This window comes from Uloborus diversus, chromosome 4 (genome assembly GCF_026930045.1).
Source record: "Uloborus diversus isolate 005 chromosome 4, Udiv.v.3.1, whole genome shotgun sequence".
In the NCBI taxonomy this organism is placed as follows: domain Eukaryota; kingdom Metazoa; phylum Arthropoda; class Arachnida; order Araneae; family Uloboridae; genus Uloborus; species Uloborus diversus.
Window position 1 is genome coordinate 156,120,269 of NC_072734.1, and position 17,387 is coordinate 156,137,655.

The 17,387-nt window shown below is 31.3% G+C and overlaps 1 protein-coding gene across 3 annotated transcripts in view; it reads left to right on the forward strand.

The window, feature by feature from the left end:
- The window catches only part of LOC129220404 (band 4.1-like protein 3), a 115,430-nt gene extending 104,384 nt beyond the window's left edge, over window positions 1-11,046 (forward strand). For all 3 annotated transcript variants that reach the window (XM_054854820.1, XM_054854819.1, XM_054854821.1), the window contains 3 exons: window positions 3,580-3,813; window positions 5,740-5,929; window positions 7,871-11,046. In XM_054854820.1, the coding sequence (XP_054710795.1) occupies window positions 3,580-3,813; window positions 5,740-5,922 (417 nt within the window). In that variant the 3' untranslated portion in view covers window positions 5,923-5,929; window positions 7,871-11,046. The remainder of the gene's footprint in view (window positions 1-3,579; window positions 3,814-5,739; window positions 5,930-7,870) is intronic.
- The last annotated feature ends 6,341 nt before the right edge of the window (window positions 11,047-17,387 follow it).

Here is a 17,387-nt window from a genome sequence, read left to right on the forward strand (position 1 = left end):
ATATTTGTTTTTAAAGCTGAAAATTAGTACAAATAAGCAGAAATGAGAAAGCTGATTGCTCTTCTCAGCTGGTATATTCTGCTAGAAAAACATGTTTCAAAAAATAATTTTATGCTGTCTTAGCCTCTTAGAGAGCATGATCTATTGATTCAAACATTGAGAAAGAACAAGAGACTATTTAATCATTAATTTTTTTGCAAACATGGTTCACCTTCAAAAGCATTTATAAGAAGTTTTTAAATATTTGTTTTTGAAGCTGAAAATTTGTACAAATAAGCAGAAATGAGAAAGCTGACTGCTCTTCTAGCTTCTCAGCTGGTATATTCTGCTAGAAAAACATGTTTCAAAAAATAATTTTATGCTGTCTTAGCCTCTTAGAGAGCATGATCTATTGATTCAAACATTGAGAAAGAACAAGAGACTATTTAATCATTAATTTTTTTGCAAACATGGTTCACCTTCAAAAGCATCTATAACAAGTTTTTAAATATTTGTTTTTAAAGCTGAAAATTAGTACAAATAAGCAGAAATGAGAAAGCTGATTGCTCTTCTCAGCTGGTATATTCTGCTAGAAAAACATGTTTCAAAAAATAATTTTATGCTGTCTTAGCCTCTTAGAGAGCATGATCTATTGATTCAAACATTGAGAAAGAACAAGAGACTATTTAATCATTAATTTTTTTGCAAACATGGTTCACCTTCAAAAGCATTTATAAGAAGTTTTTAAATATTTGTTTTTGAAGCTGAAAATTTGTACAAATAAGCAGAAATGAGAAAGCTGACTGCTCTTCTAGCTTCTCAGCTGGTATATTCTGCTAGAAAAACATGTTTCAAAAAATAATTTTATGCTGTCTTAGCCTCTTAGAGAGCATGATCTATTGATTCAAACATTGAGAAAGCACAAGAGACTATTTAATCATTAATTTTTTTGCAAACATGGTTCACCTCCAAAAGCATTTATAAGAAGTTTTTAAATATTTGTTTTTGAAGCTGAAAATTTGTACAAATAAGCAGAAATGAGAAAGCTGACTGCTCTTCTAGCTTCTCAGCTGGTATATTCTGCTAGAAAAACATGTTTCAAAAAATAATTTTATGCTGTCTTAGCCTCTTAGAGAGCATGATCTATTGATTCAAACATTGAGAAAGCACAAGAGACTATTTAATCATTAATTTTTTTGCAAACATGGTTCACCTCCAAAAGCATTTATAAGAAGTTTTTAAATATTTGTTTTTGAAGCTGAAAATTTGTACAAATAAGCAGAAATGAGAAAGCTGACTGCTCTTCTAGCTTCTCAGCTGGTATATTCTGCTAGAAAAACATGTTTCAAAAAATAATTTTATGCTGTCTTAGCCTCTTAGAGAGCATGATCTATTGATTCAAACATTGAGAAAGAACAAGAGACTATTTAATCATTAATTTTTTTGCAAACATGGTTCACCTTCAAAAGCATCTATAACAAGTTTTTAAATATTTGTTTTTAAAGCTGAAAATTTGTACAAATAAGCAGAAATGAGAAAGCTGATTGCTCTTCTAGCTTCTCGGCTGGTATATTCTGCAAGAAAAATATGTTTCTAAAGTAATTTTATGCTGTCTTAACATTTTAGAAAGCATGATCTATTGATTCAAACATTGATAAAGAACAAAGAACTATTGAATCAAAGAAGGAACACATAATTTTTTTAAAAACATTTTTATAGTTGAAGATTTCTACAAATATGCAGAAATGAGAAAGTTGATTGCTCTTCTAGCTTCTCAGCTGGTATATTCTGCTAAAATAAAATGTGTTTCAAAAGTAATTTTATGCTTTCTTAACTTCTTAAAAGCATCATCTATTGATTCAAACATTAAGATTTTTTTTTAGAAAAACAAGAATGATTAAAACATGAATTATGTTCGTAAATCATTTTCGGACATTTAATAACTCAAGGAAGACTACATAACGTGCTAAAAAAAAAACTTTTTAATGCCTTAAAAATAGTTTTTAAGCTATACTGAAATGAGAAAGCTGATTATTGCTCTTCTAGTTTCTTAGCGGGTATATTCTGCTAGAAAAACATGTTTCAAGAATAATTTTTTGTTTTCTAACTTCTTAGTGAGCATGATCCATTGATTCACGCAATAAGAACAAGGGGCCATTTGCTCAGATAATAGATTTGCAGACATTAATACCTCAAAAATGAATGCATGAAATTTTTCAAAATCTTTTTTTAATAGCTGAAGACTACACATTAAGAAAGAACAAAATACCATTAAATCATAAACTATGTATGGAAATCTTTATTGGTGAAGATTTTTTATAAATATACAGAAATGAGAAAACTGATTGTTCTCCTTGCTTCTTAGCTGGTATATTGTGCTAAAAAATGTTTCTAAAAAAGTTTTTTTTTTTCTCTCCCTCCCCCCCCCCTTTTTTTTTAAATTGATAACATGCAAGTTTTTTTATTTTTATTATTTTCTTTTTTCAAATTTCCAACCATTTTTTTGAAATTATAAGAATATTAAAGGGGGGCAATAGTATATAGAAGTGAGGAAGCCGGTTTCTCTTCTAGCTTCTCAACCAGTATATTCTGCTAGAAAAACACATATATGCCATCTTTACCTCTTAGAGAGCATGATTTATTGATTCAAACATTAAAAGTTTTCTACAAGAACAAGAGACTAACTATTCAATTAGTTTTTTTTCTTTCTTTCTTTTTTTTTTTTTTTTGCAAATATTTGATACCCCAACTTTTTTTTTAGCCATTTAAGAATGAAAATATATTGCCATGAAAGTAATTTCAGATATTAGATGAAAAACCTAAATTTTGATTCACCACTTGTTTGAGATGAAAGGGAAATGCAAAAAAACAGAATATATATTAATTGTAACATATTATTCATTTTGTGTTGTAAAAATGGGACCACCTACAGCTTGAAACATTGTAGGCTGTTATATATATTATAAGAAAATGTTTTGATGTAGTAATTAAAAAAATAGCGTTGGGAATACTTTGAGGGAGTTGGTGTACTGGTTAGATGTTGACCTCTTATGCTAAAGGCACAGTTTTAAACCTAGCTCCAGGCTATGGATTTTCAAGATGTAAGAAACAAACAGCATTCTTTTTGTATGATTATGCGGTAGGTAAAGGTCCCTTGAGTATTAGTTTAACCTTGAATACGCTGGGCAAAATTAAATTGATAGTGCAGTTTCGCATCAAAGAGAGCCCAGGTGGTGTGGAAACTGAGCATCACAACTCTCACAGTAATAGCTATCCATTGATAGAGGTGAATCTTGTAAAATAATGAATGCCATCTCTTAGGGAATGCAATAGGCAACTACTATCTATTCATCAATGCTATCTACAAATGGCAAGAAATGAATATGTAGCTGCGTTATATAACAAACAACACTATGAAGAAGGGAGAGAAAAGGGAATGTGTTGGTGTGTTTGTTTAATGAAAATTAGTTTAACATTGAATTTAAAAGATTTTTGTTTGCATGTCTTTCTAGCTTGGTTTATTTGATGTTATTTTACCGTAATTGCTTAAATTTATTGCATTAATATTTGTTAATGTACTCGTTCTTTTTTTTCTAATAGTCTGCTATAGTGAAGACTGAAGCCATCAAATATGATCCAAGTACAGTAAATAATTCTCAGCACAGTACGACTTCTGTTCCTCTGGTGGCAACAGAGACCAGGAAAGTCAACTACCCTGTGCCTCCCCCTCCTCAGTTTGAGTCTGAAGGTGAAATTCTGCCTTTGTCTGAGGATGGGGAAATAGTCAGTTCCTCAACAGTCTCCAGTAAAACAAAGACTGTTGAGACTATTACGGTAAGTTACAATGATGTTTAATGATACGAATATTTTAATTGAATATATTTGTTTTATAATAAAAAAACGCATGGTGGTAAGGCTTAATTTTGAAATTCTTCTAGATTTATTTATAACTTATGTTTCATTTCCTTTACCACATGATTGTCCCAAAATAATAATTCAAAAAAGTAATTATAATCTAAAATTGCAATTAATAAGTGTCGACTCAAGTAAACCATTAGCATTTACAACAATTGTACCACTATTTCAGAAGCTTTATGGAATAAAATTTCAAATCACCTGGGGCTTAATTTACATGGGAACTATGTTTGAATATTATGCAGAATTCAGGCTGTTTACTTATGGATATAAATTTTGAAGACTATAGTGCCACTACACTTATTTTGTTAGAAATTAAGTTCTGATATCTTTTTCATTTAATTTTCCAGGAGCTTGATGCTGAAAATGTATTGTTGTGCCTTATTTTGAATTTTGTATGTAGCTTCATGTCTTATTTTGAAGCTGTGAAAAAAATCATGAACTTTTAAAAAAATTTTATTTGAAAAAAAATTAAGCAAACTATTTTCCGAGCCGACGTTTTAAGAAATATGATAACCTTAAACTGTAAATCAGCTTGTTAAAGGAAATGTAGTCTATTAAAAAATATCTTTTACTCTTGTGGTCTGCATGCAATCAAGTTAGGAGTTTAGGCCATTTTGAGCATTCAAAGTTAATATTTATTTTCAACTAGTGGTACCTGCACGGCTTTGCCCGTAATAGAAAATTAAAAGGTCTTTTAGTTCGCCTGTATATTTACAAATAATTTATGGTGAATTTTCTCGCCAATTGGCTTGTGCCCATGTTACGGTTCCACGTTATGATAATTTCGTAATTTACTCGTCCATCGTATGATATTTGTTCTTAAAATTGGAATAGAAAAAGAACCACATCGAATTTTCGAAAAATCGCTTCAAGGTGCACACCCCCATGCTACAAATTAACTTTGCCAAATTTCATGAAAATTGGCTGAACGGTCTAGGCGCTATGCGCGTCACAGAGATCCTGACAGACAGAGGGACTTTCAGCTTTATTATTAGTAAAGAAAATGAGTCATGCTGATTAGGATTTTTAAAAGTTAGTGTACATTTTGATTTGAATATGGGCCTTTAAGCACAATCTTAAAATAATACATTCGATAACATGCTTTAATTTGGATGATTTTCAAAAACTCATTTTTATTTTTGCGGTGTAGCAAAAGTCAATTGAAAGAAAAGGATAAATTACACTGCATTTTATGTAAAATTTGCCCCTAGAAGTATATGTAGCCACTCTGTTCCCGCTTATATTAGGCTCTTTTTTCATTGGAACTTGATAGATTGAATGTAATTTAAGATTAAATTCTATCTTAATATTGGTGGAAAATTTCAGAATTTAAATAGTTACTTTTTTTCATAGACTCCACTTTATGGGTGTCACCCTCCAGCTGGGGTCACATGGAGCAGGCAGTCTCCTTAGCCCCCATCTCCGCAATGATGCCAGGGCCCAAATGAGAAATCAGGACACCCCTAGGCCAAACACTTTTCCAGATTTCCTTTGTAGTCAAACCTCACAAGTTTAGCTATTGCCTGAAACTATTTTAGTCATTCGGGGTTCATAAAAAGTGAAGGCCCTTGCCATTTCCTAGTCAGCCTATTCAGTAATCAGGCAATGAGAGAGGCTGCTGTTCATTATAATTTTGGAGTAAAAAAATTGCTACAACGAAATGTTTTCTCTGTCCCTTTAACTTTGTCAAAAAAGGATTTGACTGTATCTCTTCATATTCTTGTTTCAATCTTTAATGTAATAAAAGTAATGTATTACTCTGTATCAAAACTTTGATACTTACACTTAATTTTAGATGAATCGATTTCATTAATAATGATACAATTTGTATGTTTTATTCAGTATAAAATGGAAAGAGACGGTGTGGTGGAAACTCGCGTTGAACAGAAGATTACTATTCAAAGTGACGGCGACCCAATCGATCATGACAGGGCTCTTGCTGAAGCTATTCAAGAAGCAACTATGATGAATCCAGATATGACTGTAGAAAGGATAGAAATTCAACAACAATCCAGCTCTCAATGATTTTTAGGTAAGAAGACAACGATGAGCATGCACAAACAAAATCACTGTCTAGCTGCTCTTGTGATTTAATAGTGTAATTCAAAATTTAGTATAAGTGCAAGTCGACTTTATTAAATTTACGTTGCATTTGAACTGAAAACAGTGACTTTGGTAAACAATGTTGGGTAAATATTATTTGAAAAAGCTTCTTTTGGACACTATCACTACATATCTAAGCTGAAAAAACCTATCTAAAAATTTTACTAGTATAAAAATTAATTCTTGGAATAGAACATTATAAAAAGGAACACAGTAAAATCTCTCTAATGCAGACACTAATGGGACATATTATTTGTCCGCAATAGAAGGGTGCCCGCAGGACAGGGGTTTAATAATGTTATTTGCATTGGAACTGGGGAATTAAAAATTGTCCGCATAAGAGGGGTGTCTGTTAGGAGAGGTTTTTACTGTATTTGCTAAAGGTTTTTAAAATTTTCTCTTTTTATATTTTAATTTAGAAATTACAAAACATATTAAGTGATTGGAAAAAAAAAACTATTAAAATAGTGCATTAAATTATCTATTTTAGAAAATTTAAAACATACTTTACTTTCAGCAACCACTAAACATGAGAATTCAAATAAATTATTAAAATTACTCCAAAAATCATATCTCTAATTATGATAAAACTGAAAAGTTTATATTGAAACAATTTTGAACTAAATTTTAGAGAGCAGAACAATAATTGCTGCAAGAATAACATGTAATAGTAAAATTATAGAAAAAAACTATCATACTCACTCAAATAATAAACAATGTAAAACAAACTGTAACATTACTTTATTTATTATCATTAACATACAATAAAGTCAGACAAAACAACGTAAGTAGAAGCACAAATTTGTAAATTACAGCAGACACGTGTTTCGGCGTTACAGGGAACGCCTTTTTCAATGCAAAAAATAATGAGCTTATGGATGAAAAGACATCCGACAAAAGCCAAGAGCAGATAAGCATGCAGCTTAAAAGATAAAAACAGCGGATTAGCCAAACACCAATGACAAAGTTATAAACCGATCAGGAACCAATAGGAATGCAAGCGAAGGCCAGGAGCTTTCTCTTAGGTGCGAACCCAGAAAGAAAGAATTCAATTGGACAAGGATTAAGCCGAAGCTTAAACAAAAAGAAAAGAAATTGTCCGTAACCGTGAACCGCAAGAAAGGAAAAACAGAATGGAAAACCATGAAATAAAATAAACAGAAACCAAAAATATTCGAAAAAAGGAAAAATAAAGATAAATAGAAGAAAATTGGGGGGGGGGGGGGTGTCAATCAAGACAAAAAGGTAAAAATAAACAAAGGAAGATAGATAAAAATGAGTGGGAAAAAAGGGGTGGGGGAATGGGGAAAGGACAGTATTAAAGATATGGGAGCCAAATGTTAGAAAAATATGGAACTGCACTAAGATCGTTAACTAAGTTAGAACTGTTCCTCAAAATATGAAAGGATTCCCAAAAGTCAAGATCTGATGAATTGGGACATTTTTGGATAATCTGATAAGAGTTAAAATCAAAAGACGGACAATTTCTTTTCTTTTTGTTTAAGCTTCGGCTTAATCCTTGTCCAATTGAATTCTTTCTTTCTGGGTTCGCACCTAAGAGAAAGCTCCTGGCCTTCGCTTGCATTCCTATTGGTTCCTGATCGGTTTATAACTTTGTCATTGGTGTTTGGCTAATCCGCTGTTTTTATCTTTTAAGCTGCATGCTTATCTGCTCTTGGCTTTTGTCGGATGTCTTTTCATCCATAAGCTCATTATTTTTTGCATTGAAAAAGGCGTTCCCTGTAACGCCGAAACACGTGTCTGCTGTAATTTACAAATTTGTGCTTCTACTTACGTTGTTTTGTCTGACTTTACTATTCAGCACAAAGGTATTTATTTATCTTATTAACATACAATGTTTCTATTTCAGATTGCTTTGCACAATTATTTGAAAATCAATCGCTTTGCATCGACTGGAAATCACAGAGCATGGCGATCACGAAAAGTTTATCATCAGCAAGAGTTGGTTATAGCTTGTCTGCGCAAATGGCTTACTGTGATTGGGGATATATCTGCATTTTTTTGTTTTGTATATAAATTGTTTTACCCCCGCAGACTAGAATGGACGGTGTTTTAAAATCCTTCATTCGGGTTTCGGGTATTTTACTTGTTGGACGTAAGCTGATTACCAATCTTCTGTGTTTCTGTAATTAAATCTTGATTTTAAAAAAATTACATCATTGTTGTTTAAACTAAATTGCGGTTTTATTCAAATTGGTAAATCAATCAAGGCATGTTTTAATCCTTTGCACTCAAGGACTTTCTGACTTGGGCAAATCAGCAACACAAGATGACCAATCAAGCAGTGAGAGTTACTTCTCGAGTGCAAGGGTTAAAAATATAATTGTTAAGAAACGAAAGATTGGTATATTTGCGAATTCAAGTACATACAATTTTGGGAAAATTGGTGTACTTCATGAAGGCATATTTAGTATGCTCCATATTAAAGTGTATTTCTTTTTTTTGAATTTGCATCACATTTTTTTTATTTGTCAAAAATGTTTCATTTTGTACAAATGAGCAATGTTATGCATTTTTTGGGTGCAACTGAGCTTATGGTATTTAGATTTGAAATTATCCCTTTGTTATTTTCACTTTTTATATGACTACGATCTCAGTAAAATGTGGTATAGATTACATTTATTGAATCTAGAACATTTACCTTTCATTGTGTATGAAAGGACATTTTCAGTATCATCTCTCCATTATATGAAGCCTAATACAAAATTTTCTAGAAAAGAGGATAGTAACAGGCAATATTGTAGCAAAATCGTTTTGTGCTCCTACATATGCCTTCTCATTCACTCTACATGTTTACCTACTTATTGTGTTTGATAATTTTAAAAAATTAAGAAATTTTAAAAGTTTCTTTAAAAATTTTTTTTTCTACATTAGTAGTACTTAGATTTTAAAATATTTATTTTAAATATGCAATAATTTTACCCGATGGCTGTCTATTTGTCATAATTGTTTCATTATATATATTATTGTCATTTCAACCCTTCGTAAAAAGGCAGCTTTGTAGTATTTTTTTTTCTTTCAAATTTTACTAATAATTGTGTGTGAAGATTTTTCTTGAACTTAATCATCATAAGTTAAATTATGTAAATTCATGCATGATGATAGAATGAACATATTTCTTTACAAATCAAAGTTGAATCTGGCAAGAATGTGCTTAGTAAAAATATTGTTATGTGGATATAAAGTGAGAATTTGATTTGTTGAACCTTAATTTACATTAGGTAAACTTATCAGGGTGTTTATGATGATTAGTTTGAAGAATTAAAGCTAAACTTAAAAAAAAAAAAAAGGAAATTGAATGAATGTTGCATATTGTATAGCATTCAAATCTGACTTTCTTTTGCCCAATAAAAATACAGCATATGCTATTACACAAAATTCTGTGTTTATGCTGTTAATTCATGCATGTTTTTAAAAGGTAGGCAAAATAAATTCTACATTCTAATATTTTATTTCATGTAAAAAATAAAAATTTTTAAAAAAATGCTTGATTGGAAGACATTTTAATAAATGAACAAATTAAAAGTTTTTTGCAGTAAAAAAATACACCTGACATATTCGTATTTATAGTTGCAACTTCCCAGATGTTGTCGAATGGCTCTAAGAGTTTTAAAATGTGTTTCTTGGGAAACCTAATATAATTGTTTGTAGCATACTAAAATTTTATCTTCTGACAGTAACCAGCATGATAGATAACTTATTCTGAAAATCATTAAGTTTTGTTGCTCAATAAAATATAATCACAAATAATTACTATTCAGAAAACTAGTTATCTGTAATTCGTTTGTCCTTTTATTATGAAGTTTTCCTTTTATTGCAATTTATTCTGCTGAAATCAATAAAGAAATAAAATTTATTTACTTAAACATATAAATCAAGTTTTGACCCAAGGCTGTCTGTCTATAACTGAATTGAGCATGAGGAAAGTGACTTAAAATGAAGAGTCTGTAACAATTCTTCTCACTTGTGCCTACTGTGTCGAAAAATGAAGGGAATGAACGGCAAAAAGAAAATTGTTATATTGTAAAGTATCCTTTATAGAGAAAACTGTATAGAAAATATATGCTAATATATGATTATTCAAATTGTTAAATTTGCCTGAATGAGAATGTATAACAAAATATTATATACTTAATGTCTATGGAGTTATATATGGGTGTTGTTAAAAATAATTTCAAATCAAGATTTTTTTCATCTATTGTTATTTATTAGGTTGGGCATGTCCATTCAAAAACAGTGCCTCTTATGTGTTTTCTGAACATGGAAAGTTTCATCTGGACTTAAAACTAAACTGCATTTAACAAAAATATACCAATGGTTTTGTGCACATGCGCTAAGTGACTCCTTCTGTCAAACATTTTCAAAGACTCCTGTTACATTAGACAAATTTGTGATTAAATTTGCGAAACCTTGGTTATTATGTATTAAAAACATACCTCAACATTTTGTAATTGGTTTACGAGTTACATTCCAGTCCATTATACACTTACCCCATTTTTCAAAAAAGGTCACTTGTCACATGTTTGCACTAAGCCACTAATATTAGGTTGATATTTAAATTACTTTTATAAAATGTGGAACATTTGAAATATAAAAGGACTATCAAGTGTAGTTGTTACTAATTGATACAGCTTGAAAAAATATCTTGTTCCTAAAAGTTTATATTTACATGTCAGCTGTCTTTTGTTTTGTTGTATACACAAGACAGCCCAATAAGTCTGAAAATTGCTCAGAGAGTAGGTATTTTAGTCATCAAGTAACTTAAATGACTTAAATGTGTGATAATGTTTCATCATAGTTTATATGTTCCATTTCAAGTTAGATGTTCTTGAGCAGCTTTTAAATTTTAGTATGTATATTGTTTTATTATTTTAACATTTTCTTTTTAAATTCACTCAAATTTCCCAGGACATGCTGCTTCGTTATTATGCACATAGAACCATTAAAAAAATCATTGACAGATTCTATTGTGTATTTGAATTGTTTAATTATCATTTTAAAAATAAAAAAGAGTTTTATTAGATACTTATGGTGTTCTATTTTTAAGCTATCTTTTAGCTACAACAGAAACATAAGTTCATTGAAAAATATTTATTGAAACAAATTTTAAAATAACTTAGGTTTACATGTTGAATAAAAACAATTTTTACAAAGAAATGCTTTCATGTAAATTTCCACCAGAAATATAAAATCAGAACATTTCTAAAATGAGCATTCTTTTTGGTTATTTTTCACATGTATTTAAATATAGACCAAATTTAAGCAATAACAGAAAATTGGTTTTTAAATGGTCAAGGAACATTGATATGTTTTCTAAAAGTAAGAAAACACGAAGTTTCAGTTCAGAGATCAAGTTTAATGGATTTAGTAAATATTATCCAATTTACTAAATAACTGAAAACAATCAAATGCCATTATTTATAAGTGAATGGGATAATTCACATATTAGATAGTTTGATAAAAGACAGCATGAATTTAGTGAAAGGGTCAGGTGGGATTTATTTTTTATTATTTGCATGCTGATTTTTTTTCATGTTATTTACATAAGCAATATGTAAATTACCTTTTTTATTCAGCAACATTTTTTTGGTATGAAGTGATATTTCTGATTTTATGTTTGGCCTTTTCCTTTGATTTTTTTCTGCATCACATTTTTCATCCAAAGTTCCAACTATAGGTTGATTCTTTAGATAGGTCATATTCATTTCGATTAAATAAAGTGGGATAGCGTAATCATGTTGTTAGGTTTAGCTATTTGTATATTTCAAAGCAACGTATGAGAAACTAGGGACATAAAAGTCGACATGTCTCCTCTTGCCACTAGAATCCAATGAAACAAATATTGCCATAAGGAATTTAAAAAATATAAGAAAATGTCTCTAGGCAAATACAAGTGTAACTGAGGGAAGAAGTTATAGGTGCTACAAGCCTTCTAGAAGAATGAAATGCAGAAGAGCTTGCTTGCTATTCTTTAGATTGAGGCAAAAACAGTTTTGCAAATCAGAACACTATCTAAAAAGCCACCAAACAGAAAACACCATGATTTGAAACCTCCTTAGGACAAAGTATCTACAGTTTGTTGGATACGGATCAAGTACAATGGAAGAGAGTTGATGTTTTCATGCCAACTAATTTTCAATAATATCATTAAATATTCATTGGTAGAGGAGTATTGTCTCAAAAACGGTGCTGAAGTTGAAAGTTACATTATCTTAAAGGTAATGATACTGAATATTCAGAGATAGAGGACATTACAAATTATTTATGTTCAGTTATAAAATTTTATGTATAAAAATGATTAATAGTGTGCGTGTCATTTGTTTTACAATTTATTTTATTCTCTCAATCCATAATCAGTTATCCTCACACAATGAGTATATAGTAGTAAGCCTAAAAGTAGCAAGAATTAAATGTTTTTTTTTCTCCTCAAAAAGATGCAAGTTGAATTATTGTACTGTCTTACTGCAAATGCATGGTTTTACTCTTATTTTTCGCTGGAACAGGCTCCCCAGAAATGGTCTGCTCACATGTCTTTTTTTTTAAGGGCAGCTGATACTAACAATAAAGATAAAACTTCTTAAACTAGGAAGAAAGACATGACACATTTTATGTGTGGTGCATTGCATGTGAAGATCGACTCAACACTAATTTTTGTTTAGTTCATTTGAACATATTTTCAAAAGGTTAGAATTAAATTCCTTTCAAATATGAGTGCTACTAGTTAAATTGCATCTTTATCTAACAGAGTTAGGCCATGGTGTAGTGTTAATCTGGCCCTGCAGATTACTTTGGTGCGATAAAACCAGCAGCTCCTATTTCATGATCCTAATTACAAGGGATGTAAATTAAATAATGGCAATATAAGCATCAATTTTCAATAGAACTTACAACTGCAATTGCTTTACATATCTTCTATGCAATGACCAGTGAAGCAAATAACATTTTTTCAAGCATCGGGAAGCCCTTAGAGACCACTGGCATGGTGTTGATTGTTGATGTCAGTAACAAAGCGAGCGCCCTAATGCTCAACACACATGATGACCGAGACCAACTTCCAAGGCTAATTTCCAGACAGCCAATCTACGGTCTATAGAAAGGACAACACTCAAGGTATTAAAGAATGGATTGGTCAACCCGTGCGTTGCAAACAAATACGCGGTAGTATGCATTAATGCATTTTCAACACATGCTTCCAGTAATTCTTAAAACCATTTTGTTGCGTTTTTGCCTCAGGCAACCTATATTTTAAGCAACGATCGCTGAATACCTTTTGAAGACATGCTTTAGAGCAGAGTTTCCCAAAATGTGGTCTATCCAGCTAAAACATTAAATATAATTGAGATTGAAGGACGAGTAACGATCCAATGCTATAGTTTGCTGGAGATTTTAATAGTTATGAAGTACCACTGTTTTATAAATTTGTTGCATAATATGTTTGCGTTTATTCGGCCAAATCGTCAAGGCCTAAAATATTAAGGGCTCAGAATATGCCGATATTATTAGCATACTTCATACTATATTGATACCGCACCTCCTGGACTTGTGAGTCTATTAGTATGTGGTGAACTGATGAACAAGAGCGGTGAGCAAGGTTGTAGCACTGGTGAAAGTGGAATTAGTTGATTTTTTTTCTGTATTCACGGCAAGCATACCCTTTTAGTATAAAATTACATTTAAAGCATTAATAATGCATTGATTGCGACAAATGAAACTAATTGCAGTTTCCGGGGATTGGTGACTGATAGTGAGCAGTGGGCAGTGGCTCCCTATAATTGATGCAAACTTAACCGTTTACTCGCCAATGTTCCAAAAATGGAACATCATATTTAACTGAAAATTTTCCCAAGAAATAACGTTAAAATAAACAAGTTTTTTTTTAACACAGTTTAGTTCAAAGTATTTTTTGATTTCCTGCTTGATTGTTTATATATTTTCAATTATTTATTGCGATTTTTCAAAGATGCGTGTTTTTTTAGCTTTTTACAACTTTTTCTTATAAAATTTACCAAAAATTGGCTTTTTCAGAAAATGTGATGATATTTATTATAGTTATGAAAAATACTTCAATGTATGATTTTAAAATGCTTGTAGAAATGTACAATGATATTTCCAAAAGGTGTACCCCTTCAAAATAGCATGTTCCAATTTTGGAACATTGGCGCTTTTAGGGAGTCGAATTTCCAAGAAGTAAATCTTTCGACTTCAAAGGGGAAATTTCATTTTTCGTTATATATGTTTCTTTTTTCTTCTCGTTTTGAATGTACTCTGATGTAGATGTTGGCAAAACCAAGTAAGTTTATATTTTGAAAGGATATGACGTTTCCTTAGCAAAGAAAATAATAACAGTCAACTGTTTGACGGACTATATGGCTTTGAATCCACACCTGCTCGGACAGCTGCATTGTGAAGTGATAATAAAAAATAATATTAGCGAGCGTTTTATTATTCATATTTTAAATGCAGTTCAATAATTCGCTAGCTTTGTTTTCGAGTGAAACGAAATTCTGTTTGACGTATACCAACTGTTCATAAATGTTAAAAAATGTCTACAAGATTTCTTACTGTATAACAAGCTGTGGCTTAGTAAAGTCAGAACAAACAACGTAAAAGTGGACAGGTGGACATTTTTTCTGCCAACTCTCATGAAAATTTAACAAAAAAATCAGAGGAAGAACAAAGTCTGAAATCATTAGATAATAAAAGTAAAAAGCGAATGAACACGGGAAAAAAAGAAAAAGTTGGAATTATCAGGAAATAAAAGTAGAAAAATTATGAAAATGGATTTAACTTGGGAGAAGAAAGCTAATTTTCAGAAACTGATTTCGTCAGAAAGTATTGAACCGCTTCGACACACATTTCCGAATATAGTGGATTTATCTCCAATTGATTTATTTTTTAAAATTTTACCTTTGCAGTATATTGAACACTTAGCAAATATGACAAACTTGTATGCATTGCAAAAAGGAGAATCAATAGATGTTGACAGAGATGAAATCCTATAATTTTTTGGTTTGCTGCTATTGAGTGGGTACCATTCCGTTCCTTCTGAAGATATGTATTGGAGCAGTGCAGAAGATACATATGTGCCAATTGTACCAACAGTTATGCCTCGAAATCGTTTTCGAAAAATAAAAAACTTTCATTTGATGGACAACCATGAATTAAAACAAAATGACAAACTTGGAAAAGTATAATACCCTATTTACGAAGAATTGTGTAAAAACCTTCAACAATTTGGTGTATTTCATGAAAAATTGAGCATAGATGAATCTATGGTTCCCTACTACGGTCGGCATTCAAGTAAAATGTTTATTAGAGGAAAACCAATAAGATTCGACTTCAAAATTTGGATGCTGTGCTCTTCAAGTGGATACCCATATTCCATGGAGATTTATTCAGGCAAAAAAGAAGGATCCCCTGATGTGAAATTAGGATCCAGAGTTATAAATGATCTATTATCAGTTTTGACTGACACGTCTAAGCATGAAGTATGCTTTGATAACTTTTTTACATCATATGACTTAATTTCTCAGCTATCAAAAAAAGGTGTACGAGCAACAGGAACAATTCGTGAAAACCCAACTGGCCATTGTCCACTGAAATCCAAAAAAGCCCCTTCTAAAGAAGATAGAGGAAATTTTTACTATCGATCTGATGGATCAGTGTACATGTGCAGCTGGAATGATAATGCAGTGGTTACAGTAGCATCTAATTGTTATACACATGAGTCACTTTCACCTGTAAAACGTTACTCAAATGAGCAGAAATGCAAGATAGATGTGCCACAACCTCATCTTATCAAGAGATACAATGAAGGAATGGGGGGTGTGGACGTCTTGGCTAAACTTTTAGGGAGCTACAGACCTCATTTGAGGAGTAAAAAATGGTGGTGGAATCTTTTTAGTAACGCTCTGAATATTTCAGTTGTAGCTAGTTGGTTACTTTATTGTGAGTTACACGAAGTCAAGATGAAGCATTTAGAGTTCCGAAGAGAAATAACAACTCACCTCCTAAGAAGAAAAGTACGAGTGAAAGTCATCTAGGGCCTCGTAGTCATTTACATAAACAATCAAGAATGTCTGACGGACATTATATTGTATCTGCATCAAAAGGACGTTGTGCGGTGTGCAAAAAAAATACGACTAAGAAATGTTCTCATTGCGACAAACGACTTCACCAGCAATGCTTCCTTTCATATCATGGGCATTAGATATTTCGGTATTGGATTTTCTGAATTCTGGTATGTACATAAATGCAATTTAAAATATTATTTTTTCCGTAATAAAGTATGCTAAGATAAAAATCGCATTCAAAACCTCTTAGTTTAAAAAAATTCTCTAAAAAAAAAAACTTCATGCAAAGCGCCAATGTTCCAAAAATGGAACACACCAAAAAACATAGTAAAAATTTTTTTTCTGGAAATTTTATTTTATTTCTGTATTTACTAGACATAAATAGACATAATTTCAAAAAATTACTCAAATTTGATCTTCCGTCAATAGTTCGGCGGTTAAACGGTTAAGCAGGCAGCATTGTGAAGGCTACGTGAGATCCTAATCACAGCATTACCACGATGCCAGGGTAGGTTTGCATGAACCATAGTTAATAATTAAAATCCTAATACGCCATAAAAATACAACGAATATGAAAAATTAACACACTTAAAATAGGTTAACAGTGTTTTGTTCACTAAGTTCAAAAGTTCATTTTTACTAGTAAACTTGTTGTAGAAATTCGGTGATAACATTTGTATTTCTAATTGAATTTCAAAGGTGCGCATCTCAAGTCAGTCCAAAAATATACAGAACAATGAGTAAATAAATATAAAGGAATAAAAGCGTAAAAATATGAAAGAAAATAGATTTAACTGTGTCTAATCATATTTTGCTGGGGGGGGGGGGAGCGCAAACGGCAAAGTTCGTAATTTGTCTGGGGGGGGGGGTCGAGGAGTTCTGAAGTTTGGGAACCTCTGCTTTAGAGCGATGAAAACAAAATGCTTCACTTTAACACCATACAACTACAACCTTTCTAACTAGGTCGACTTTTTTTAGCACTCTATACATCAACAACAGCCCAATCTCACGACTCCCATATTCCACAGAAAACGGTCACTTTATACTGCACATAATGCCTCATATATTTAATTAAAAAAACTTCAAAAAAAAAAAAAAATGAATGAACAAATTTTTTCTGTTTAACAAATTCAAACTTACGTGTGATATCTAATGCAAGAAATTTTGTCATTACCCTTCAAAATTACTACTTATTAATGTAACTAATATGAACCGTCTCGTGTGGGACAAAGGGTTGACTTTTTCGTAGAATGGAACATTAGCGCATGCTTTTTTTGCATGCAACATTTCTTT